Source organism: Ricinus communis, chromosome 4 (assembly GCF_019578655.1).
Source record: "Ricinus communis isolate WT05 ecotype wild-type chromosome 4, ASM1957865v1, whole genome shotgun sequence".
NCBI lineage: Eukaryota > Viridiplantae > Streptophyta > Magnoliopsida > Malpighiales > Euphorbiaceae > Ricinus > Ricinus communis.
In genome coordinates, this window is record NC_063259.1 from 21,563,713 (window position 1) to 21,590,474 (window position 26,762).

Sequence of the window (26,762 nt, forward strand, 5' to 3'; positions counted from 1 at the left end):
TTTTTTAATTAATATAACGATTTCTAATGCCAAAAAATAATATATTATATATATATTATAGTATTAGTTTTATATTTAATTAATAATTAAATAATAAATATGATTATATTATTAAATTCATAAAATCTTAAAATATCATGAATTTTATTGAGAAATACACTTGAATATATTTTAATTATTATTGAATTTTGAAATATGACCAATAAATAAAGAATTAGAAATTTTATTAACTTTTTATACTAATTTTATATTATTATATATAATTAAAATAATAGCAACAATAATTAGTTGAAATTTAATTCTTAAAAATATTTATCTAAATAATTAGTTTGTTCAATTCGAATTAGTTCGACGTTATAAATTTTTATGTTGATAATAATTATCATTATAACTGTTAGAATTCAACCTCATCAAACTAAAATAATTTCCAAATCAGTATAAAATAATATCAAAAATTAAAATAAAGTAATGTCCAAGATCAACATAAAAGAACAATAACAATAAACTAGTATAAGGATTTCTTTTATTTTTTATTTTTTTGAAAAAAAAAAAGATAAACTAGTATAAGGAATTTTCTTTTTTGAAAAAGAAAGATAGAAATTAATGTTGCAAAAGAAGCAAGTGGACAACAATCCTCCAATATTATAGGGAGGCAACTGACCTTAGCATAATTTAGCAAACTATTTTAAATTGATTTTTAAATACCTTGAGCCTCACTAAAATTACACTCTATGCCACACATATATAATCAACAAAACAGCCATCCCAATAAATGTGTACATATCAAAAACCTATATTTCACTTTCAAAAAGAAAATAAAATTAATAATCAAATAAATAACCCCCTAGAAAAAGAAAAGAAAAAAATTAATCGCGATATAAATTTTCACTCTCTCTTCCTCCGCGATTACAGGTCCTTTTGGTTCCCCTCTGTTTCTCTTTGATCCAATTTCAAGAAGTGTTCATGTAATTTGTTTTTAAATTTGGGATTTAGAAAAGAAAGGAAGGACATCTAGGGTTTTTGTTTTGATTTTTGATTTTTATTTTTTTTATTTGTGCTTGTGTGTTTGTTGAATTCTTGATTGGAGATTGTTGGGGTTTGTTGTTACTCTCAGATCTGAGTAAAAGGTTTCGTTCTGAGATAAAATTGGAAAGATGTTTTGGCGTATGGCAGGGCTCTCCACGGCGTCGCCGGTGAGTACTTATTATAAACCCTTTGGCATTTCTTGAATCGCTGTTGCATTTTCTTAATTTTGTTTCGTTTCTTTACGGTTTTTTTCTTATTAATGTATTTTGGTTCTAATTGTAATAATTTTATATTTTCTGTTTCTTTGTCTCTTGGGAAATGTGAGGTAATAAAAGAAGGAACATTTTGAATTAGAGTTATTTTTAAGTTCTTGGGACCCGCATGAGATGAATCTTTTGTTTGATTTTATCACTAGTAAGGTGTAGTGCTAGTTTCATAAGGCATTTCTTAAGGTTCGAGCTTTTCAGGAGTTGGAAAATTTATTCATTGCTTTCGTTAGAATTGAAGAATTGCCATCCTTGGAAAGCATAATGCTCTTCTTATGCCTTTGAGGCTTCAACGCCCAAAATGTAACAATAGCAGTGGAAAAACCAAATAAACCTATAATTTGGTTCTATTAATATTTGATTATGTATACATTTTTTGGCAGTTTTCACTAGGAAGAGATCCTTGTAGTTGAGCACTAGTAATTGTTGATGGAATAATTATTAGTAGACTTTTGCTGGCTGATATACACTGTTAAAACCCTTTGGGTATAACAGATGCTTCTTTGTGTTTGTGTGGCTTTGATCTTTAAAATTTAACTCGATGATGCTTTATATAACTTATACCTTCATAATCTCGAAAAATGCAGTCAGAATGCTGAAGGTTTTGTGCTTATGTACGATGTGTTGCAAAATCAGCATCCATATGTTCTTGTGAACTTAGAAAAAGAATACTTTAGCAACGGTAATTCATTAATTCATAAGAAATAGAGGAATCAGAATGTTGATCTTGACTTCTGAATGTACCCCTCTTAAAGGGGCAAAAAGCTGAGGCTGGAAATAGCACTAGTAATAACAATGTGGAACTTGGTGACTAATCACTGGGACATCTGCCTTTTTTTCCTTAGAGTGTAGGGACTGAATTAGCAGTACTCATGGTGGAAATTCTGCAAAATTGGGCTGATCTTTATTTTTTTCGGTTACCCTGAATGTGTAGGCATCTATGGAAAAGTTTAGATTCCTTATCTTGTTTACTTTTTGAAATTTCAGGTGGATTTCATAGTTTTGTTCTATGGTTCCCTAATTTGGGCTGCTGACTGTTCCATTTTTTATTGCGTTATACAAGCTAAGATGGCTCTTCATTTTGCTTTTCTAAATATTTTATTGAGTAATTTTATGTGAAATTACAGGTGGAAACAATTTTAGATAAGGAAAACTTTACATTAGAGGAGCTTCTTGATGAGGATGAAATTATTCAAGAATGCAAAGCTCTTAATGGGCGTCTTATCAATTTGTAATGCTCTATGACTTTTTCATTTCTGTCATAGTTTTGGCTTTTTGATCATTTTGCTACCTGATATTTATTCATTGTAATTAATTGCGGACATGCCTATTAGATATATTTTTAACAATGATTTTATTTATATTTTAACATACAAATTCGTTTTGAGACCTGAGAGATCATATGCTTGTGACCCTGATATAAAGCTTTTCTGGATTGAATATGGTATAGGAATAAATGATGCTTTTTACTTAATACTATTCTATATTTGTGTTTTGGTTGCAATGAGCAATAGGAAGAGGCTCCTCTTTTAACTCTTCATACATCACTAAATCTTATTCTAGTAAGTGACAGTAGCTCATTACAATCTAAATGATGACTCATGAAACAGTCAATGGAATTGCTACATTCATGATTCATCTTCATCTCTTAACTAGCTGGATGTGAATAACTGAAATCTTACTTCTACTCTTTCATCATTTTTATTTTTGTTAGCATTTGATAAAATGTTGGTCATTAGACAAGTAGTGTTGTTATCCTCTTTGTTTGGTGCATTATCATTGGAAAATGCATCTACAGTTTGTTAATTCAGTTAGGATTGTGAAGATGCATTTGATTGATGTCTTTAAATAATGTTTATTAACATCATTGTGTAATCTTTTGGCATTATTATTTAATTTCATTTGTGGGCAAGTCTATCAATTTCTTTGAATGTATGGACTGCAATGCTTAACCTTATGTTTTTATATGGTTTTGTATTGTCCTTTTGTAATTGGATCATATGGTTTATTTTACATCTGTGCATCATTTAAGCTGATGCAATTATTTGTATCTTGTTTTGCCTGGCAGTTTGCGAGAGAGGGCTCAGGTAGAGCAACTTATTCGCTATATTATCGAAGAGGCCCCTGAGGATGCTGAAAAAAGGCGAACATTCAAGTAGGTTTTTGTTGGTTGTGGAGTAAAAATTGCTGGCAATTGGTTTAATTTCGTTCTTCTTTTTCCCTTGCATTATTTTTTTCCGCTGATGGTGCTGTTAAGATGGGTTTGGGTTGATGCTGTTATTTTACTTTGTGCTTAGGTTCCCTTTCATTGCCTGTGAAATTTTTACTTGTGAGGTCGATATAATACTGAAAACACTGGTGGAGGATGAGGAGGTATGGAATTTTTTCCTTTCTATGGCTGCAGCACCATTATAGAACTTCTTACACCAATTTCTTCCGCCATTCTGTCTCTGCAGTTGATGAATTTGCTATTCTCCTTTTTGGAACCAACACAAACTCATAGCACACTGTTAGCTGGGTACTTTAGCAAGGTATCTTATGATGAATTTTGTTAAGTTAAATATGTTGGCAAAAGAAGAATATTTATTAACCTTATCACTTCTTCTTTGTTCCTTTTGTAATTATATATTCTTTAATTGGTGTTTTTTGTCCCCAAATTTTTTCTTGTTAGGTTGTAATATGTCTGTTATTGCGGAAGACAATTCCTTTTATGCATTATATTAAGGTAAGCTGTCCCTTTTACACTGAAGAAAATATCTTACTTGTTAGATGGTTCTGTATATGTAGTTGCATGTTACTGGGACATTTGTTTTTGCGCATTCTCATATGAAGAGAAACTATATACGACTAAACTTTCTAACTTTGTTGCTGTATGCTATGGCAATTTCTGGAAACTGGTCTGTAAGCAGTAGGCACCCGTAAAAGGATTATTCCTCTTGTGCTTTTAAAGCAGAGAAGGTTCTTGCTTGTCCTTTTGTTATGCTCTGCAGTTCGGTTTATATTGACATGAAGTTGATGCAATTTTATTTTATATGTATATGTTTTTATCACTGCCTCCCTTAGTTCTATATCAAAGTTTTTTCTTCTCAACTCTAAATTAGATTGAATGTCTAAGGTCCACAGCAATCTCTTGTGTTGTAGTAATGCAAGGGTAGGTTGGAGTTTTAGTAGGCTATTTTCTTTTCATTTGGGAGAAAAACTTCCCCTGACAACAATATTCTCTTTCTCCTTTAAACTTATTGTGATAGCATTTATCAACTTCCCCATGTTAATGGTTTTAAGAATAGAATCAATGGCAATGGAGCGACTCAACCTGTAATTGAAGCTACTATTGTCTCACTTTTGTCTTTAATTTATATGCTTGGAGGTTGACCAATGATGGGAAATCAGGTCCTCATTTTTTCTTGTATAATGTTAAGTAAGTTTTTCTTGAGCCAATATAATTAATATATTTTGTCGAACAATTGATGTTTCTGCCCTGTTCTTGATTACATATTGGTGACTTGTTAAAAGCTGATCTGCTTAAATACTATTTTCATTGTTCTGAGCCAAATGATTTTTGGAAGTTCGAAGAATGTGACACCATGTTTGTTGATTGTGGTAAGAGGTATTGTCAGAGACAAAAGAAGTTGATTTATCATTTTGAAAGTTTTACTTTCAGTGCTTTGTGCCATTGGTCTCGAGTAATATTTAGCATTTTGTAATTACGTACTTTATGATGACTTAATGTCTTGTTGAAAGTATGTGCAGTTAAGCTGATGGTATGGATTCTATGTTCCCTACTTCAGCTTTATACACTTTTGGTTGTGCTAATGGTTTGTTTAATGGCATTGTCTTGCTGTTGTTAAGTCAGTTTATCTGATGTGCTATCTGTTTGTTGTGTTCCAGGCTCATCAGCAAATTCTTAATCAGTTGGTTGACTTGATTGGCATTACATCTATCATGGAGGTGAGACTTCATACTTCTATGTTCAAAAATTCTACCTGTAGTATGCTTTGGCTTGCTGTATTTTGTCTGCCATGTCTGTGCCATGTGCTTCTTTTTGCTATTTCTGCATATGCTTGTATTTACATACATGTGTTCTCTAATTCTCTTTTATTTGTTCTTACTCCATGGTCACCCATATTTTTGTACGTTGTTAAGGTTACAAGGAGTCATGGAATATTTTAGTTATCTTCTCATAGTGAATAACAACACTACGTTGGCTGTTATAAGATGGATTTTGGAGCTATGATGTGTCCAATGTATAAATGCTATCTATAACCACATTCTCTATTGTATAGGTGTTAATTCGACTGATTGGTGCTGATGAACATATGTATACCAGCTATATGGATGCAATGCAGTGGATAGAAGAGACAGATGTGCTGGAGATGATTGTAGACAAGTTCAGCTCTTCTGTAAGTTGCAGTAGTTCTCGAGTGATAATGATTTTCACTATTACCTAGTTAGTTGGATGTAGGTATTTCTTGTCCTGGATGGATGAAGTTGTGCTTTCCAGCACAAAAATAAAATATATAGGTTGCCTGTCATCTGACAAATGTTTTTGGACTCGGATGCTGAAGGATTCTCCAGAGGTGCATGCTAATACAGCCGAAACACTCTGTGCTATAACACGATTCGCTCCTCCTGGTCTTGCTGCTAAAATCTCCAGCCCAAAGTAGTGTTTGTCTTCTCTCGTCTTATGTGGCATACATATCTCTCTTTTCTTTTGCTTGTTATTGATTGTTTTTCTCTGTGTGCTTTTGTGCAGTTTTATTGGAAGATTGTTTCGCCATGCTTTGGAAGAATCACGCCCGAAATCTGTTCTTGTTAACTCGTTGTCAATATGCATTTCCTTGCTAGACCCTAAGAGGCTAACCTTAGGTTCATATCATACTTATAACCGCCAGCTGAATCATGGGTCTACAGTAACAGTCAGTCCTGAGACAGTTGAAGGCATGCTGGATAGCTTAGGTAAGATTTTCTTTTTTAATGGTGTTGGTTAGCATATTTTAATTCTAGATCCCAACTGCCTTCCTCCTGGTCCTTTTATCTTCTGGGTGGGTAAGAAAGAAAAGGAAGCCTGCAAACTTTGTGAGAAGACTATGTAAACTTGGGAAGCAACTTTCTCGACTCTTATTATCTACAATATAATGCTATAAGGAGTTGTAATTCATCACAATACCTCAATCAATTTGTGATCTTGTACTCAGCCTGTTGGCAGGCCTAGCTTCAGAGTTATAGGTACAATCACTAAGCTATTTTCAGTGTGATGGTGCTTCATTATTCAACCACTAAAATACCCATCATCTGACATCAATGACCATGTAGTGAACTGTGTCTGTTCTCAGCAGATTGTTACAAGTATAGTCAAATTGGTAAGAGTGTGACATGTAGGATTTGCTAATCAATTGAAAACTCGAGGAAAGAGAGTCGCATCCTCACTTCTTATGCAGTAGAATATAGTTAACACGTGTCATATTTCTGTGTGCAGGTGATCTGCTGAAACTTTTGGATGTTGCTTCTACAGAAAATATCTTGTTGACTACATATGGGAAATTACAGCCACCACTGGGAAAACATCGTTTGAAGGTAATTTTTCTTAAAATTATAAGAGAACTTGCTTTCTATAAGTATGAATTCTCCATGTGATTTCATTTGTTATATATGTTTTTTTTCTTTTACTCCGGCTGACATTTTATCATCTCTGGTGATGTGCGGCTGGTATTGTCACTGGTTTTTATGCAGGCAAACCTCATTCAGTTTTCTGTTGATGTTGTTTTTTTTCTTTTTCCTTCTGAGAACTATTTCTACTACTGGTATTCAACTTTTATTTCTTTTTCCTTTTTGTCCAGATAGTGGAATTCATCTCTGTCTTACTGTCAGTTGGAAGTGAAGCTGCCGAGAAGGAATTGATTCAACTTGGAGCAGTCCAAAGGATTTTAGATTTGTTTTTTGAGTGAGTTTTAGATTTCCTATCATGATAGGCAGATTGACTAGATCCCATGTTTTACTCATTGGCTTTGTGTGTGACTGTAGGTATCCATACAATAATTTTTTGCATCACCATGTAGAAAACATAATATTTTCATGTTTGGAGAGCAAGCTTGCAGTTCTTATTCAGCATCTGCTTCGTGAATGTAATCTTGTTGGAAAAATACTTGAAGCAGAAAAAAATTCCACATTGGCGGCTGACACAGGCAAGGTAATCCACTAGCAACTTAGAAATCTATGCTAATTTTTCTAGAATGCTGTATTGCTTGGTGTGTTTTTGTGTTCTTACTGTCAGACCATTTCCACCCCTAAAAGAAAGGTGCTCTATGGAATGTGTATATTTTAGCATGTTTGATGTTTTATTAGTATTTAAACATTATGATTTCTCATTCCTTTTCAGCCAACACTCCCTGCTGATGCTAGACCACCACCAAGGATAGGAAATATTGGACATTTGACTCGTATATCCAACAAACTTATCCAGTTGGGAAACAACAATGGTGATATTTTGGCATGCTTGCAGGTTTGTCCTATTTCTTTTACATAGTTAAGATTTATACGAAGAACAGAATATTTATATTATGCCCATTTTATGAAGTTGTTTAATTGAGTTGCTTCTATTTCAAAGTTAAATGTGCATAGCAGCTTCAAGATTTATTCCATTCTTTGGTTTTATCTTCTTATCTAGGGATGGATTCTTGTCTGCACTATAGTTTTTTTAAGTTTGCCTTCTATATGGTACCATCTTTATTCAGCATGCACACCGTCTAAAGTTGTTTAGTATGATTTCCTATCTGCAGGAAAACAGTGAATGGACTGACTGGCATGCAAATGTTTTAACAAAGCGTAATGCAGTGGAAAATGTCTATCAGTGGGCCTGCGGGTGGGTTCTCTTTTTCTTTACAGATTGATGTTGCTTTCTTTGTCTCACTCAGAAAATAGAATGATGGTGGATGTGTCTAGTGCTTGTACGGCTTAGATTAACATAAATGAAATAATATGAAATGCGTTAACTATAACTGGTATGAGAATTAACAGACATCCTCATTATCCATATAGTGAGCAGTTCCTTCCTGTATTTTGATATACTGCTTTGTTGTAATGATAATCATGACGACGTGTAACTTCTGTGGCTGTACTTGTTGATTTTTGTTGAATTCCATTTGCTTTGTTTTATTTGTTTTTATTTTGGTCACATTTCTGATCCCCTTTTTCTTTAATGTATTACAAGGAGATATGTTACCTTTTCAACTTTATGAAGTATTTGCGATCATGCATGATACAGGGAAAAATTCCATTTCGTGGAAGCTGTGTTAGTTTAATTAAAAACAATAGAAATTCTCTGTCGATAATTTTTGGCTTTATATATTTTGAAAGTTAGTTTAGGCTTCCTGAGATGATTGAATTGTAATTTTTATATCAAAGATAAAGAAAAAACTTGTGGTAATTAGGTTCTGATGCTTAGGATGCCTGATACTTCAGTTTTGATATCTGGAAAGGATTGCATTATAGGCTTTTATAATTTACCTCCTATTTCACCTTTCTAGATGTGTATTGGCCCATATACAGTGTTAGACACTTATTGCTTTACTGAGCTATGGTGATCTTGGTATTAGAATTCTCTCGATTTTTGTTCTTACTTTGTATTAGGCCTCTGCATTTATCACTTTAGACTTATAATTCAGCACACATTAAGAGGCTGGTTTAAAGCATTTTAAATCAGTAATGCAAGTATTGTTTGCCTGTCTGTTTCTTATTATTATTTGTCATGTCTCAGTTAAGTGACAGTTCTTGTTGCCAAATGTGAAAGTTTTCTTTTGAATACACTTTTCGGTCTTGGTTCTGGGCTTTGATTTTTCTCACATGTGAATACTAACTGGAAGAGGAAAAACATATACAGGAGACCTACTGCTCTACATGACCGGAGAGATAGTGACGACGATGATTACCAAGACAGAGATTATGATGTTGCAGCCCTAGCAAATAATTTAAGCCAGGCATTTAGATATGGCATTTATGGCAATGATGATGTTGATGAGGTAAATTTTAAGTGTTATATATATATATATATATATATATATATATTCTTTTTTTGGAAAAATTCAGTTTGTAACTAGGGATATTATGAATGTGAAAATCAGGTTCGCATATAAAATTTAGGAGAAACTACTTAACAAGGGAGGTATTTCTTTTTTAATAGGCTAGTTTACGATGAAGACGCCTTTGTAATTGACACTCTCTTACTAGCTAGATGGACTGAAATTGACTCTTTGATTTGGCTGATCTCTGAATCCAAGTCAAAGCCAAACAGATGGCTTGTTGCTTACTGGATATAGTTGCTGAGAAGCATCCAAGGAATCTCAAATTGAGCCACCTGATTGAAAGCTTGAGAAGGATGAATATTTAGCAAAAAAATTAAGATATTTGAATAGTTAACCTATCAGATAGCATATTGCTATCTACAAATAGATGCTGGTTTGTTTGCAATGGTTAACCAAAGAATTAAGACCAAATAGATGGTGTATTAGCTATATATACTGGGAGAACTATGCGAGTATTCTCAAAACAAGCCACTTGCGTGAGAGCTTGAAAGGGTATGAATGTATGCCGACAAAATATGAAGGAATTAATCAGTTAAAATATGTTCCCCTGCAAGTTTTATCTGCAGCCATTAAAACCACAGAACTTTAGATATTGAATGTGGTTCGCCTATTACAGTCACAGTTATTGGGTAGGGTAGAACACTACGGTAGCACATGACAGTTTGATTCTCGAAACATGAATACACTCTGATTTTGAGGATCTATCATTTGATTTCTCCCTCGATGATAGTAATGGTTGGGTGTACTTAACAAAGTTCTAGTCTTTAGGTTTTTAAGAACAGCAATTGAGACATGAAGCTTAACATGGAAGGGCTATTATAGGTTTCTTCAAAAGAAAAAATTTGTTTCATATTTGTTCTCTGAGAAATTTGGTTTTGTGGACTAATATTTAGCATTTCATTTCTATGTCCTGATACCCTTCTGTAAGTTAGGATGTGATTTTAAATGGTAGCCTAGATGCCATCACATGCAGATGTTCCCTAATGCTTATATGTATGGAGATATTCTTTTTCTTCATTTGTTGTCTATGTCTAACTAGTTAAAGTTTTTGTGAGGTCCTTCCCTTTACCTCCGTGTAGAGTCGAGCTTTCTGGTAGATATTGGCTTATTGCTACTCTATGTTTGCAGATACACGTACATATATAGCTTTTTGTTCTCATTTATGTGCTCTCTTGGGCATTTGTTGCAGGTTCATGGTTCACTAGAACGAGATGATGAGGTAATTTTGACATTTAAAGACGAGAAAATTGAATGATTAGCTAGAATTAGTTATGCGTTTAAAGGGTTGCTGAATGTAATTTCAATTTTTAAAACCATTTGGATGGGAATCTCTTTTATTCTCTTCCTCTTAGCTGGAAAGAGCTGGTTTGTTGGGGGCAGGGGGTGGTGGTGGTGGTGGTGGTGTTAGTACTACATTCACTTAAATGATCCTTGTCAAACTCGTAGATGGCTCATGTCTGACTTTCAATTCAAGGCTGGGGGGCTAAACAGGACCTGTTTTATCTTTGTCCCAGGAAAAAGAAAGAAAAAGAGAATTGCATACTTGCTCTGGACCTGCAACCTCTCCTCCGCATTACACCCACTATATGCATGCCATTGCTAGAATAAATAACTTGTATATGATGATAAGTTCTCTTACAAGGATATTTGACAGGATGTCTACTTTGATGATGAATCTGCTGAAGTTGTCATTTCTTCTTTGCGATTGGGAGATGACCAGGAGAGGTTAGCTGTTGTTCCTCCTTTCTACATAATGTTTTAATTAGAATTTGAATTCTCCACTTGGTGAGTTCTGTATTGCTTTTTGGCAGGGTGAATTGATGGTTTGCCATCTTTTCTCTTTTGTATCTGGCTCTTTCACATGCTTCTATATATAGATCATTTTATTCATGTAGTTACCTGATCCTCTCTAGGCTAAGGGGGAGCTGTTTTTTCTTTTTGTGGCAGTAATGATTGTTTACGAGGAACTATTAATAAGCTAATCAACAATTGGGTTTAGTTGGTCAGCATAAGACTTCAATAAGTAGTTGTGCCCTAGGAAAATGAATTAAATCTAAAGTTTTGACTGATTATGTTCATCAGGTTTTGTCATATTCTTTTTGGAGGTCGTATGTAGTCGCTTGCTGATGTTGTCTTAGTTTCCATTTTGATAATTGCTATAAGTGAAACTATAGACTTGCTTGCTTTGTGCTGTTTGTTTGTCCCTCTAACGCAGACCTGTTGTAGAACGAGAAGCTCTTAATTTTATCTGTTGTGCATACAGAGTTTGTGTGGATGGAATTCTGTTTGAAGTCTTGGCTCTTACCAACCTGTTTGTGGTGTTTGCAGTGGCTCCCTTTTCACAAACTCCAACTGGTTCGCTTTTGAGGATGATAGAGTTGCCAATGAGCGCTCTGCAGGAGCTCTGGCTTCTTCTTCACCGAATAATGAAGAACCTGTCTTTGTTGATGGTGCGGGCAATGATGAGGTTATGGTTGGAGAAGATGATGACTTGGATGACACTGCAACTTCTTCTCCAGCACCTGAACCGAGTTTAGATGACTCGTCAGGGAACAACTTATCTGAAGATTCAAAAGAAATTGTTGGAAATGAAAAACCAACTGTATGGGTTGAATGGAGGGAGACACCAGATACCAATGATCCATTCAATCCAGATGTACCTCCTGTGCCAAATGGTGAGCTTCAAGTGGATTCTGAGAATCAGGGTGGTGATGGTGATTCAGCTGTTGCTGATCCTGTATGTTCCTCAGATGCGACAGTAAATGACAGTAATGCTGTTGAAGGATCGCCAAATGCATCAAATGATAGCCCTACCACCAATCCTTCTACATCGTCAGAATCAGGTAGCGAGAATCCTAGTTCTCCTAATGAGGTGAAGATGACAGTAGAAACTGAAGAAACTCCAAAGGCCCACGAAGATGAACAAAAAGATGCGGCCAAGCAAGCAGAGAACTAGTATAAAAAATTCTTGGGAGTTGGTTAAGTTGGGCTAACTGATATTCTGCAACATTGATCAGGTGGGAAGACGAAGATTGAGCGTACTGTTGGTTGACTAGGTGACTGTATTTTAGAGCCTTCTGTACATCATCAATGGGCAATGTTGTTTAGTAGGGCAGATTCTTTTTCCCCACCTGCAGAGCTCTCTTTCTTTCCTAAGGATAAGGGGTAATTAGTTTCTTATTTTCCACCCTTCCTTTCTGGGAATCCGATGATGCTTTATTAATTATTTTTAGCTTCTAGCTTCTCTTTAGATGGTTTAGAAACTGGAACTGTCACAGAGTAGATGGATTTGTTCTTTTTCTTTTTAATTTTTTTCGCACGAGAACCTGTTCATATCATACATTTGTCCTTTTCACATGAATGTCAAAGTGTTGATTTATAGTAATCACAATGGAGCCTCCCAGAGAGTCTCATGTCACTAATACTGCTTAGATGATTGTTTGTTGTGAAGCTGTATGGTTTTGCCTGTTAAAATTTCCGCTTAATGCATAATTTCAGTCTAGACTTCATCAATTTAACCTCTGAACTACGTTTTTAATTTATCACACCCATCAACTTTTGTTTTTGATACTCTTTACCTTTGAATATGTTTTGTTTATACTTTTTATTTATATATATATATATATAATTTTTTATAATACAAGTGAATGAAAAGCTAAGATGTGAAAATAGTAAAAAATAAAAGTTGAGTGTCATAAATTAAAATAATGGTCAAGTGATGTCTGAGGTTAACTTAGTATATATTTTGCCTTAAATTTTCTCTTTAACAATCTTCAGTTAGCCACATTTCTTACAGGCTGAAGTCTATTGGAAAAATAGAACCTTTTATATATTATATTGTGAAAGATAAATTAAAATCTCGTATTAAAGTAAAATTTAATTAAATACAATAATTATATTATTTGAATAACCAAAAATTAAATTTTGTTTTTCCCAACTCTTTTTCACTAAACGATTATGAGAAACGTTAGGACAAAAACATCTTTTCTCTAATTTAAAGTTAGAAAATAAAGAAGATTACATCAAAATGATATTATGGCTAATGTTCTTAATTCTTTATGAAATGATTTAATTATCAATTTAACTTTGTTAACACACACTGCTTCCATTTTAATATATATTCTAGCATCGTTCCATTTATAACTCATAAATCATATTTTACAAATATATTTGTATCAACTATTAAATAGCCTCAATCCTGTCAAAATCTCATATTAGAACTTTTTCTTTAAAAAGAAATATTTGATAGTAGATATATATATCAACTTAACCAAAAAAATTTCATAGAACTTTTTATTCTTGTCGTTTCAGCTATATATTCTGACAATAGTGTTAGTTTGAAAGAAACTATTATCCCTTTATTATTGGTGCATATAAAATAAAATGCAAAGGACAATTCACTTTATTTATTATTATAAAACAACAAATAGTACTTTGTGCTACAAAATAATCGACCCCACCAGGGACCGAACCTGGAATCTCTGATTCCGTAGACCAGCGCCTTATCCATTGGGCCATAGAGTCAGTTACTGTTTGTTCAATTTTTATATTTTTCTTGGATCAAGCTGTTAACTCATAATTTCGTGTTCCTCCTTGATCAGCTGCTTCAGCCTGCGAACTACACAATTGCATTTGTTATAACAAATATTATAGACTCCACTAACAAATAGTGACTTGAAAATTCGAACCTGGTTGGCAATAGGAAATGTCATATTAATGAAGCCATTTCTTGATTGACATCCTAACTCATTATGTCCTTAATATTTCTTGAAGTAGTAGTAACCTGTAAAATCTTAAAAGATGTCATGATATGATTTTCTTTTTTTTTCTACAGATGATTTAACCAATTCTTAAGACATTTAAAACCAAAAATTCCAAGGGCTTGCCCTGTTTCAGCATAATAGCATAACTATTTACATGAATGTAACCATTAGATCCCCTGTTTGTATTGTTTAAGTTAAAATCTTTGCATATAACTTACAAAAATTATTAGACAGAGAAACTTCAAGCCATACGAAATTGACCATAAAAGTCAATAAGTTAAACATGATCAGCAACCAAAATGAAGAAATGATAAGATTCCTAGACAGTGGAAAAGCAAGAAGAATGAGATGATTAAATGAAATAACTATTTGCTCATCTATTTGTCTACCCTTAAAACCTTTCATAAAAAATGTCTTGTGTCCTTCAGAAATCAGTAAAGCACCAGCTAGAAGATACACATGTACACAATTTTGGCAACATGTTTGAACATGTTAACCTTAAGAAAAGAATGGAGGAGCGGAACAATTTCAGAAGTTTTGACTCTCCACACCTTTTTTCTTTCCAAAATTTAGAATTAATATTCCAGGTTTTGGGAAATGTATAGTTTAATCACATCCATAAGAAAGCTAAAAAGAATGGTGGTGGAGAATGAGTAATGTCCCTATAAGCAGGCCTAGCAAATTAGTTATCCTTCTGAACAAGTAGTACTGTTAGTGATCAGAGCCCGGAGTTGCATCGCCTTCCGAGCCTCGTCTCTTCTTCTTCCCTTCCCCATGCCTTGATCTCCTTGGTGCCTCATCTTCACTTTCACTCTCATCATTTCTAAAGCTGTTTCCTGCACCAAATTGATCTTCATGGGAAGCCTTTAATCCTTCTTGTTGATACCGTGCCTCATCATCTGGTTCCCCAGCTGTATTCCTGCCTTGATCGGAACCTGTACTATATCGATCGTTGGCTGTCATCCTTTGATCTCGCTTAACAGGTCTTTGTGGGGATGGTGTAGGAAGTGGCGGAAATGGCATACCACCTGGCCAATTCCCTCGAAGTGGATTTGTAGAGTTGGGGCCCATTCCACCCATAAAAGGGGCCCGCCCCGGACCCATCATCATCCCAAATCCACCATTTGGAAACACACCCCCAGGTTGGGGAGGTCGCCCAGGAAACATCATACCAGATGCTGCACCTGTAAAATCACCAGAAAACCTAGGGGCATATGGGGTAAATCCGCGAGGTGCCACGCCAAAAAGATCAGGCATTCCAAAGCCATCAGGAGTCACCGGTCCATAAGAAAAGCTGTCAGCACCCATCATCATGGGGGGAAATCCTCGCATCCCAGGGATGGGTCTAGCACCACGGGCCAGTGGCATGTGAGGCCATATGATGCCTCTGCCTCTCCCTCGCCCTTGACCTGGTGCTCCAAGGGCTTGGCCAAAGCTCTCTTCCTCCTCCTCGCTCTCTTCCTCTTCCTCTTCTTCATTGTCTTCAAATGGCACAATGTCTGGGTTATCACCTCCATTTTCTGGATTAACTCCCTTTGCTTTTTCCTCCTCTCTTTTTGCTTCGGCTGCAAGCGAGATTGCCTATACCAAAGGATACAAGTGATCAACAACCAGTATTATTTGGCTCTGGGAGTTCAATGAAGTAAAGATATGCGAGGACTCAAGCTAAAATGTAGTGCAAATGTGTCATGCAACACCACCACTACTAAGTAGGATAATTATTAGTTCAGCCAAAAGCAATGTTGCCAGCTACTATACTAAAAAATGTCATCTCATGCAATCCGACCATCAGCCAGTAATTCTAAATATTACATAAATGTAAATTAGTGATGCAAGATTGGAAAGAATAAACAGAAAAAACAATTGTTGCCTAATTAGCGCAGAAAATATTGGTGCTTGCAATAATGAATGAACAAATAAGAAAATATGGTAACAGATTTCTTGAGATGTTGAATGAAGTACATCAGAACATTCTGTTGATACAAAGCTTAATGCAAACTGTAATATTTCCCAGTATTTAAAGCATGCCAAAATGTCTTTCCAAATCGCCAACAGTACCGTGTAAGTCTTCCTAAAGAACTTATTATAGATTGCATTTGTTTAAAATTCTACAACTTTAAAGGGAAACCGGATTTTTTTTCCTGTACTCCAATTATTCTAATTGTACGAAATTGCTTTGTCCTTTTTTCCTTTTTCCTGCTTGAATTTTATTGAGCTGGTGCCTTTGTGCATTCCACACCATTTCATGAATATAAGGATAAATTCATTGTAACAAATCTTCATGAAAATGCTAGAATGCTGCATTTACAGAATATCAGGATATTCTGTAAGTTATAATGGTATCTACATGATTCGCTTATCAAAGGTCTGGACAATTGGATTATCAATCACAACCATCAAACTTGGTGCAGGTTGGATGACCAACAAAACACCCATGTGCAAAAAAAGTGATGGACTTTTTCACCTACTGCGACATGCAATCTGCGTTTTTCTTCACCTCTCATCACTCAAGCAAACAATTCACGCCTACTCTGCCCTAAAGCAAAACATTCTGCCATGGTTACAATCAGTAACATCTACAGGACATTTGGCTTAAAGACCACATTTCTTTTGGTGCCAATTATATGCTCAAAATAGGATTAGTTTCAATTGTGGCCATGTCTAGGATCCGCAAGCAATAAGAAACTCTTTTTAGGGATTATGTTGCTTTTCCTCAAAAAGGTTATCTTACCCAATTGGCTAAGTGAGATTGTATGTGAATTGAGATGGAACAGATCTCTTGATTTCACTCAGAAATTGAGGACACACTTGAAACATGCAATTTAGGGTCTCAAATTCTCAATATCACATACATATGCATATTGTCGAAACTTTAACTGTTGAGCCATTGCCAATTTTTATAGGGAAAATATTATCAATTCTATTGGCATCTATTTTAAGATTGCAATTACATTGCAGAATTAAACTATAGAATATGCATGACGTAATCCTACTGGTGGTTATATATGAAACAATATACTGAAGTCAATATAACTTAGTATAATGGAAGATGAAGTTGTAAGAATCACTTTGCTAAAGTAGATAAACACTCATCAATTTGCTAATGATTAACATATTTTAATGATTAACTATTTCGCCATGTTTAATCAAATATCAAAATGAACATACCATGAGTTCACTGTCTGGCTCATCGTAAAGTAAGCAAGCTAACTGCCCGCCAACTGAGGGCTCTAGCTCTTGACAGTCTCTACTGATCTGCAATAATTCCATGTACAACTATATTTAGCAAGAGATGGAGATCGTATCAAGGTTGACTAGAAACATATCATGACATTAAGAAATGTATCCACTAGCAAAACAATTCTGAAAATTGAAAATGTTTTGTGAAATGGTAATCACATAAATGATGCATGCGTATCCAATTTGTATGCAAGAGCTCCTGTTATTGAATTTCTCAATGAATATGTTAAAACAAACTAGTTAGTTTTAAACACAACACAGCCCAATTCCTTCTTTCTTTTTCTTTGGAGCTGCTCAGGAACTTTAGTACATTCTTCACTATGATTTGTTTCCACAGAGGCTCCTGCTCAGTTTCAATAGCCACAGTTGATAAAAAATGTGCCAATTCATCTTAACTAACAAAGTAATCAATGCAATGCTTCATGACATCAGCAAAAGCACTATATTCAGTTGTTAAATTAATCACATTGTTGGTTACAACTTGTCACAAGCTGGGAGATCTTCACATTTTGGCATGATAATATAATAATGGCTGCAATAACAATGGTTTATAGCATAACTAAACAGAAGTGAGTATGGACAGCACATTTCCATCTTCTTTGGTTGGTCGAAAAGTGTCTGATACACTTCAGGCTTTTCATTCCATTTCAACCACTGCAAGAGCATTCCAAGCTTGGTCAAACTTCCCCTCTATCTGATTAGCATCAGGCTTTTCAGTTACTCGCACACATATAAATTTATAGTGCCCCATTAAGCATGGATATAGTTTACAATAATTCAAAAAACAATAGGAATAGGATTCTGAATAGGGGTGATTAAACTGATGAATAAATTGTTCTAAAATGAGCATAATATTAGCAATGCACTCATTGCTTTTTAAAAACTGCCGATTCGATTTCTAAGGGAGGTGAAGCAAGGTTAAAAACTCTCTTAGGAAGAAATCAAGCTGTTAAGAAGCATTCCCATTTTGGACATGGAGCTCAACTGGGGTCCACGTGTCAACAAGTACAACTATGTTGATGACCATAAAAGCTTGCCAAGTCCAAATTGTTCCCTGGCCCTACTGTCAGCTTGGTACTACCAGAATCTAAATATTCAGCCAAGACAGCAATTCTACAAATTACCAGGAATAAACCTACTCGAGAATTGAAAGCAGGGAATCAGGTTGATCATGTATATTAGAGGCTCAATAAAAGACCATCTCTGTCTCTTAATAACCTCAAGCAGTGTTATTGTGTGGAATCCTCACAGCCAAAAAGCATCTAAAATTTTTTCCTTCAAAGATCCCCATGACACCTCATACTTGTGAAGCATGTTTTTCTTTAGAGTTCACTGCTACAAATTAATTTGTATATTTCCAGCGGAAGTTTATTTGTCAAAATAAAATAGCTTCCAAGATAGCCATTTGATTTGCTTTCACCAAGTCCAAGCATTTTGCTGGGTTAGTGATTAGTGATAAAATCCAAGGGCCAAAAGATTAAAATGGGAGAAGAGCGAGCAGTCGTAAACATATCAATTCAATTTGGGCCTAACTATTAACATGACTTATCAAGTTAATGGGTTTGCCCTTTATATTACAAACTCTTTTATATTCTCTTATATACCTGGTGTGGGGTAATCCATACATCCTTCACATTCCTCATGTGCAACTTGCACTTGACAACAAAACAAGGACCGGGCTAACACAAAGACCGATATAAGCCCATGGTCCTAGACTAACAAGATATTTAATAGTCCACAATCAAGTTTAACGTCCCAAGGATAAATCCATTCTCAGGCTTTGATACCATAAGTTATAGAGAAAAGAATACTTAATATTCAGTTGTTCTTGACTACTACAACACTAGGTCCTTTTATATATGGATTGGCTAAATGTAGGGTTAAATATAGCTAATTCCTACTCTCTAGCAAATACCTAACTCTTAGCTAAATACAATAAAACAGAAAATATACAGGACTTATTTCGTAAATAAAACTTTGACCAGATCCGCAAACATTGAGTCCATTCTTTCCATACTCCAATAAAATTTGCAGCCTAAAGAAGCTCCATCTGAACAAAAGAATCTGCAACTCAATAAAACCCAGGACAAGATTCAATATGGAGTAATCCGAACTATTCTAATCTAAACTCAACTCTATTAGGTTACAACTGAAGGGCCAAACAGTTTTGCCTGTATACTTGTATAACCGAGTGTGTTTATGTGTATACACTTATTCACATGCGTATACACATACATATGCGTATGAATCTGGTCTTTTTATAAAGCACTTTAATTGGCCAAGTGAAACAATAATATAAGCAGAAATTTCCAAGCACCTATAACCTGACACTGTATTTGATTAAGAAAGGCAGAAGCTGAAGAGAATGAGCATGGAGAATAATTGGGAAAAGAAATAAAAGAAAAAGATATAACATGGAATTAGCTCTATATTAAGAATGAATATGGTACCTTCACTGGTAAGTTCTCATTGTATGGGTTCCTCAAGTGGCGAGTTTTGTGGAATGACAATTCACATAACTGCATATAGAAAACTGTAATTAGCTTAGCTCTAGAATATAAAAGAATCTAAGGTGGCGTTTGGTAAAATTGAAAATTAAGCACTGAAATTTTTAAGTGCCAAATATATTAAATACTGAAATTTTAATATATAATGAAGTGACCTCAACAACTAATATGACCGAATGAAATGATAAATGAATTTGGACCACACTTTTGGGGCCCAGGAAAATTGACAGTTATAAACTATAAAAATTAAGCTTAAACTAAAACTAAAAGAGAATTGGTCATCTATTTATGGTCTTCGAGTTCCATCAGAGGAATAAAAGTAAATTTTTTATAATCATTTGACAATTGCAATAACACTTGTAATAGATTAAAGCAGAAAGAACTCCAGAGCAAAAATAAAAATACCAAAAGAAGTACCTTCAACCATTTGACAGAAAAATTCCGTCCATAATGTGCAGTTCCATGTGCATATTTCCAATTTCCACCACCAACAGAAGCACCAATTTTGGATGTCATCTTTGCACATCCCTATCACCCATAGATGATTTCTGGTTTAGTACCTCAGATAAAGCAAAGTTAAATCAACTTTATTGATTTCAGCCTAGAAGCCAAATAAGTTAAACAGAAGTAATTCATAAATGCCAATGCAAATCAATCATTTACTAGAAGAAAGGTAGAAAGATCACGAATTAGAAAACCTACATGATATCAGATCCAAGACATACCTGGAAATGTCGAGTTCGATTGACTGAAAAAATTAAAATCACATTTTCAGCAGAGTCAAAAGCTTCATTCAGTTTAGCTTCATTGCTCCTTTGAGTCGCCCAAACTCCTTGTTGGACAGATAATTCCAGATTTTCACGATTGCAACTTTTAACGATAAAATACCTAAGTTTCCATGCATATCAAAGTAAAATAAGTAAAATGAAGTGACCAATTACTAAACAAATTTTCAATCAAATTGAGAACAAGGTGTTTGTAGGAAGCAGAAGAATAAAGGAAGGAAATTAATAATTCAAAAGAGCAGACATAATGTGAAAAATAAATAGGAATCAAAACTATGATATCACATATTAGCAGCCATTCAGTACAAAGCTATATAGCAGCTCTACCTAGCCACCAGGGAATACCACATACTCAACGGTCTAAGATCCCACAAACTAATGTAGGACTTCATAGCGATGAGTTCGAGTAGCATTGAAGTGCAGTATCACAGGATCTATTTTTCAAAACTCAGCTAGTCCACAATAACACTGATAAACTACAAAACTGCTGTGAAGCTTTACATTTATAGAGGAGAAGTGTAGTTTTTCCTCTTGCAAATTACTTGAACTAAGAATTCCTAAACTTTTTCTGGGCACAGCATTCTGAAAAAACAAATTTATTCAAACAGAAAGAGTCAACATGTGTGAGATATATTGACATTACATGAGAAAGAAGACTAATCCCGTGTATATAAAAAATAACTAACATCCATATCTAAAATTTATGTAATAAGCAGTCATGTAAAATGCTTCAATGCAAGTCAGCCTAGCAAAAAGCCAACTGCGCCTCACCTGCTCTATCTATTTTCAATGGGTTCCAATGCAAGTCATTTAAACAAACAGTAGACAAATAAAAATGCCGAGTGCATTGAGAATTTCCCCGGAGAATATTAAAGGACTTCAATCCATGAAAACAACCCACCAATTCTCAGAAGCATGTAATCAGGGACTTTTTTGAGCCATTGCTAGCACAGACTTCATTTTTTTCCAAGCTTAAGATATCCACCCACTAGTTAACCTTTACCATATATCAGGAAAACACTAACATACAACTATTGCCCTGGCAGGAAATACAAATAGACCTACAATTCATTGTGGTATCAACTTCAAAAAATTTCATGCATAGTATCTATCCAGGAAGGTCCATTTCCCTTAAGTATCATAAAGGTGCAAATATTATCCTAAAGCATTGCAAGTTCACATTAGATTTATAACCAAATAACAAGGGGATCTGATAGTTTATTCGAAGTATCCCAATGGTGTAATGCTGTCGACTTATTGGGATACACTCACACAGCAACATGTGTTAAAGCTAGCTTACTCCCCCTCGCCACCTAACCCAAAATGCAATGTCCACAAACACATATGGATGCATAGATACTCATTATCCACATATTTCACTAAGCAAAAAGGACCACAAACATGTAAAGAAAATACAATATTATTTGCCTCATCCCAGCCTGTACTATGCATAACCAGTTGCAATATCATCTATATCTAAGCATGGACTGATCTGTCCAGAAACCCAGTCATACAATTGTAAACATAAATAAACATTATTACTTATGTTTCTTCTTCCCATTTCCATCTAACAGAATATTCATACCACAGACAGTTATTTGTATTCTTCCAAATGTACAGATATCTGACATTATAAGCACGGAGAATTGTTCAGTAAGCGTTATCAAATTACACTCACCAACTAAAGAAATGCATTGCAATTTTTCATATTCTTTTGAAGTCATTTCATTCTTAAAATTGAAGTCTGAAAGTGAAAATGTTAGATAAATTCAAATATATAATGACCCAAAGAAAACATAAAAAAGAAGTAAAACAGTAAAAGAAGCAGATTATCCCAAAAAGAAAGTTTGACATTCAAGTCAACTTCAATTTATCAGTGAGCTACCTCACATGTTAAATGCCGATAAAAAAATGCAAAGGCACATCCTAAATGGATATTGCATTGCACTAAGGAATTTCCATAGCAAACTTTTGTTTATTTGAAGAATGAGAAGGCATTAAGAAACTAAAATACTTGCTTCATATGCCACACATTAAACTTATCAATTGTCTCTCATAAATATCATGTCTTAGTACAATAATTAATTTTAGAAGACAGCTGCAGAAACTTCATTCTAATTTGAACGAGTAAAAGAAAGAGCACACAATCATACAAATATATACATATAGATAGATATACAGTATCTTTTTGCTCTCTACATGCTTATGGCTACAAATCTTGACAATTTCAAATAGGATCACTAAAGACTCAAATATGACACAAGACCCTTTATAAAAAAAATAACTTAAAAATAAAAAAGAACTATGTTAAATTGAGATTTGAAAAAAGTTATCAACCGTGACTGTATTTTGTATAATGGAGCTAACTGGATTAAACTGGACATCTGTGTATCAATTGAACAGTAAGAATATTTGAGGATTATGTACAACTCAGGAAGGAAAAGCAACATCAAGGAACGATGTCACTCACCCATGTGTGACACCCTTTTATGGAAACAAATTGAGGTTTGATGCCTCCAAAACTGCAGCTAGGGACATTAATCTTTGGCACAAATAAGATTCAATATAGAAGCACCAGTGCTGGCTAAAATATACTGGGATGTTTGAAGCAGCACATTGAATCTGAACTTCATGAAATATTCCGAATTTAAAAAACACAAAAGAGAAAAAACAAAAAGGAAAAAAGAAAGTTTCTATTCCCTCATAATGGGTTTTATTAGATGATCATAAATTCAATACAAAAGAATCCTCCTAAACCATTGCATATTGTCCCTATAGCTTTAATAACAATATCCAAACAAAATACAAGAGCTAATTTACAAAACCCAATTAAAGACCTTAGGACTCTGAACACACCTAGATATTCCTTGAGGCAAAGGAATTGCAGTTCTGTTAGCCTGATTGGGCTGTCCATTTGGAAGATTTTGTGTCGGGGTCTGAGTGGCTTGTTGTTGAGACTGCTGTCCTTGTCCCGGTTGCGGTTGCTGCTGCTGAGGCTGCTGCACATTAGCTGATTCTGTTCCAGGGGGTTTTGCTGCCATTCCTTGACCCATATTGTTGGGACCTTGCGAGAACTGAGATTTATCTGCATGTTGCTGAAAACCAGCGCCCCTCTGTTGGAAAAATTTATTTGAGGATCCATAATTGTAAGAATTTAGTTGCTGAATCTTCTGAAGGACTTCTTCCACAGGAGGTGGAGGTCCAGGTAACTTAGCATGCCTATACCGGCAATCAGGACCGTTCGGACAAAACCCTAGTTTGTACCTGCAATTAAAATATTCCGTTAGCTCTCATACACACTAAATGGAATAATTTGATTTTTTACTACACAAACTGCATTCCTAAATCAAGAATAGATGTGTCTAATTGCATAAGAAACAAGCTCCTTCAAATGCATCAGCCATTCAAAAAAACAATTCCAAACCTAAGATGCAAATCCTCTAAAGTAAAAAGATTGTCTTAGAAGCAATGATTTATAGCTTTTCTGTAACTTCAAAAAATATATTAAAATTAGACACAGAATCATAACAAGTTATCGCATGATTCATAACTCAATCAGCGAATTTAAACAAATCTAAGAATTATACACCAAGGACAATAATTTAGTTGATGCAGTATGATTACTAAACGGAATAACCTAACGATTGCAATCTAATTATTAGGGAAATTTTTCAAAAAGAAAAATCGTACATATTACACTCTTTGATATCCTCATTAGTATGCTTATAGACGCAATCCTGCTCTCTGCACTCCCCATAAAGCCTAAAAAAGCGGCAAACTGGCATTCGCGATTTATCATACTGATGTAAGAATCCACAAGCATCACCCTTCATGCAAAGACTACGGAGCCAATGCCGGCAGACTGTCTGTCTGAAGCTCCGCCGCCCTGCCTGATTGTTTGCAGCGGCAGCTGCTGCTGAGGCTGGGTCATTGGAAGAGACATTAGGGACGATAGAATTGTTGGTAGCGGCGGCGACGGCGGCGGTATTGTCGGAAGGAATAGCGGGGATGGAGGCGGTGGGGTTCGTGGGCCCGGAGGAGTCTAAACCTCCTTCAAAATCGAAGCTGAGACCACCATCTGTATCATCCATTGAACTGATTCTGTTTAGTTTAGAATTAGGGTTTTGTGTTTGAATTGAAGATCATACGTTACGTGCCTTAATTATTTAGAGAGAGAGAGGGAGAGAAAGAGAGATGCAGAAACTGAGGGGAGAAAAATAATTTACCTTCCTAGTTAGGCCGATAGCTGGTTTTAGGCAAGCGAGTAAATGATGTTTTTTCTTTTTGGCCTCATTAACTATTACACGTCTTCATTAACGAATTTATCCAATTCTTTCTATAATTCTTCTAAAACATATTTTTATGAAAAATATTAAACTTTCTATTTTTATTTATCTTAATTTTTATTATTTAAAATATTTTTATAAAAATATTTTTTTAATTTTAAAATATTAAAAATAATTTAATAAAAATATTATATATGAACGTCATGTGAGAAACAACTAAAAATAGATTATATAAAATTATTTTTCTTATATTTATAAATTTTTAAATATAATATTTAGCGAAAAAATGAAGCGGTTTTATTGATATAACACTAAAAATTATTATAATAAAAAATTAAGTTGATAGAAAAATATTAACTTATCATGTCAAAATAGTAAATTTTATTTAATATCAAAATAAGTCATTTCAAATTCTTTTTCTTATTCGATAAAACATCACGTAGAGGAGATGATTTAGTGGTTCAAGGCGTAATATTGGAATTGCTATATAGACTTTTGTTCACCAATGATTCAAATCCATCTCTTTTCGTACAATTGGAATTGCTATATAGACTTTTGTTCACTGATGATTCAAATCCATCTTTTTTCGTACATTCACCTAATTTATCAATATTTTACTCATTGCAATGTATCAAATTCTATAATAATTGATATCTCTATTTCAACAGTTATATATTTTTTTGTTATAAATTTTCTCTTTCTAATTTTTGTGGTAAAAAAAATGAAAAGCAATGAAAATATCCTATAAATCTGTTATATATGAATGAAAGAAAACTTCGATCAAACTAAACTCTTATTTTTTTTTCTGTTCTTTACTTAGAGCATTTTTAATGGTGTTTTTTATTTAAAAAAAATATAATTTCTATAATAAAGAGAATTTTAAAAAATATTTAAATATAAAAAATATTTTTATTTTATTTTAATCCAATAAAAAAATTTCTTGAATAGTGTCTCTCTCCCCCCTTGAAAAATGATTTTGAAACCATAAAACTTTTTCACGATTTCTTATATGATAATAATCAGATCGTAAGAAAGGTTTATCTATTTCAAAAGGAATAGAAATCATATTTAAAGTTGAAAAATTTTCCATAGTTGATCTTGAGGGTGACAAAACAAGTTTATCTGAATTTTTATCTTGATCTATATTAACAGAATCAGTGTAAAAAGGTTGAGGAATTTTATTGTCAAAATTAACTCCTTATAAATTTGTATTTGAAAAACGTGTTGTGTGTGTGGAAGGTCTAGAATTTTCAAAAGTAGACAATCTAGATGAAGGTAAAAAAGTAGGTGAAAAACTTATTTGAACAGATCAATTAGACTGTTCTAAAATTTGTAAAACTCTAGAATTGTTTTCAATAGATTGAGGCTTATTAATTTCTTGTAAATCCCAAGTTCCACCTTGCGACAACTCATTCCATTTTAGTCTTTTGGGGACTTGTATTTTAGAATGTAAAGGATTAGCTTCAAATAAAATCGTTTCATTTCTTGTTAAAGAATGTCTTGCTCTAGAATCTATAGTTGTTGTCATTACTTTATAGTAAATCCTATAAATAACAGCTATAGATCTAGAATTTTCAACAAAATCCATATTTTTGGTTTTTACAGTTAAAATCAACGTGTCTAAAATATTTGAATCAAATAATGAAATTGAAAAATTTGGATAACAATTAAAATAGACAGAACCATTGGCTAAATTCGATTCAGCCATAGCCAAAAGTGAATTTGAAAAATTCAGATGTCTTGCATCTCTTAAACAAAGGAAAATAGGTATGTCCAATCCAATTATAAATAAAGGTTTGACAGCAATTTGA

General features: G+C 34.0%; 2 protein-coding genes across 3 annotated transcripts; one reads left to right on the top strand and one right to left on the bottom strand.

Moving 5' to 3' along the window:
• Nucleotides 1–735: 735 nt before the first annotated feature.
• On the top strand, nucleotides 736–12,755 carry LOC8265533 (serine/threonine-protein phosphatase 6 regulatory subunit 3). 2 transcript variants are annotated; one of them, XM_015721771.3, is made up of 20 exons: nucleotides 736–965; nucleotides 1,115–1,193; nucleotides 2,420–2,523; nucleotides 3,361–3,447; nucleotides 3,590–3,665; nucleotides 3,749–3,823; nucleotides 3,964–4,017; nucleotides 5,181–5,240; nucleotides 5,576–5,692; nucleotides 5,858–5,952; nucleotides 6,046–6,248; nucleotides 6,769–6,866; nucleotides 7,130–7,233; nucleotides 7,314–7,479; nucleotides 7,669–7,791; nucleotides 8,069–8,151; nucleotides 9,169–9,307; nucleotides 10,560–10,589; nucleotides 11,025–11,095; nucleotides 11,699–12,755. In XM_015721771.3, exons 2-20 carry the CDS (start codon nucleotides 1,155–1,157, stop codon nucleotides 12,324–12,326), a joined length of 2,352 nt encoding a protein of 783 aa, XP_015577257.1. In that variant the 5' UTR covers nucleotides 736–965; nucleotides 1,115–1,154; the 3' UTR covers nucleotides 12,327–12,755. The 2 variants fall into 2 exon arrangements, with proteins under 2 accessions (XP_015577257.1, XP_002523200.1); XM_002523154.4 differs by having other exon boundaries at nucleotides 737–912.
• Nucleotides 12,756–14,485: 1,730 nt separating this feature from the next.
• Nucleotides 14,486–24,907, bottom strand: LOC8265541 (30-kDa cleavage and polyadenylation specificity factor 30). The gene is made up of 7 exons (XM_002523155.4): nucleotides 24,356–24,907; nucleotides 23,522–23,929; nucleotides 20,606–20,768; nucleotides 20,298–20,408; nucleotides 19,824–19,892; nucleotides 17,302–17,388; nucleotides 14,486–15,714 (listed from the first exon to the last, which is right to left on the bottom strand). Exons 1-7 carry the CDS (start codon nucleotides 24,754–24,756, stop codon nucleotides 14,845–14,847), a joined length of 2,109 nt encoding a protein of 702 aa, XP_002523201.1. The 5' UTR covers nucleotides 24,757–24,907; the 3' UTR covers nucleotides 14,486–14,844.
• Between the last annotated feature and the right edge of the window lie 1,855 nt (nucleotides 24,908–26,762).

Coding starts and splice junctions, on each gene's coding strand:
- LOC8265541 (XM_002523155.4), bottom strand. CDS start 24,756: ATGGATGATACAGATGGTGGTCTCAGCTTCGATTTTGAAGGAGGTTTA. Junction 20,409..20,605: donor ATCGAACTCGACATTTCCAG/GTATGTCTTGGA, acceptor TATGGGTGATAG/GGATGTGCAAAGATGACATC. Junction 17,389..19,823: donor ATGAGAACTTACCAGTGAAG/GTACCATATTCA, acceptor GAATTATTGCAG/ATCAGTAGAGACTGTCAAGA.
- LOC8265533 (XM_015721771.3), top strand. CDS start 1,155: ATGTTTTGGCGTATGGCAGGGCTCTCCACGGCGTCGCCG. Junction 4,018..5,180: donor CTTTTATGCATTATATTAAG/GTAAGCTGTCCC, acceptor GTTGTGTTCCAG/GCTCATCAGCAAATTCTTAA. Junction 6,249..6,768: donor AGGCATGCTGGATAGCTTAG/GTAAGATTTTCT, acceptor TTCTGTGTGCAG/GTGATCTGCTGAAACTTTTG.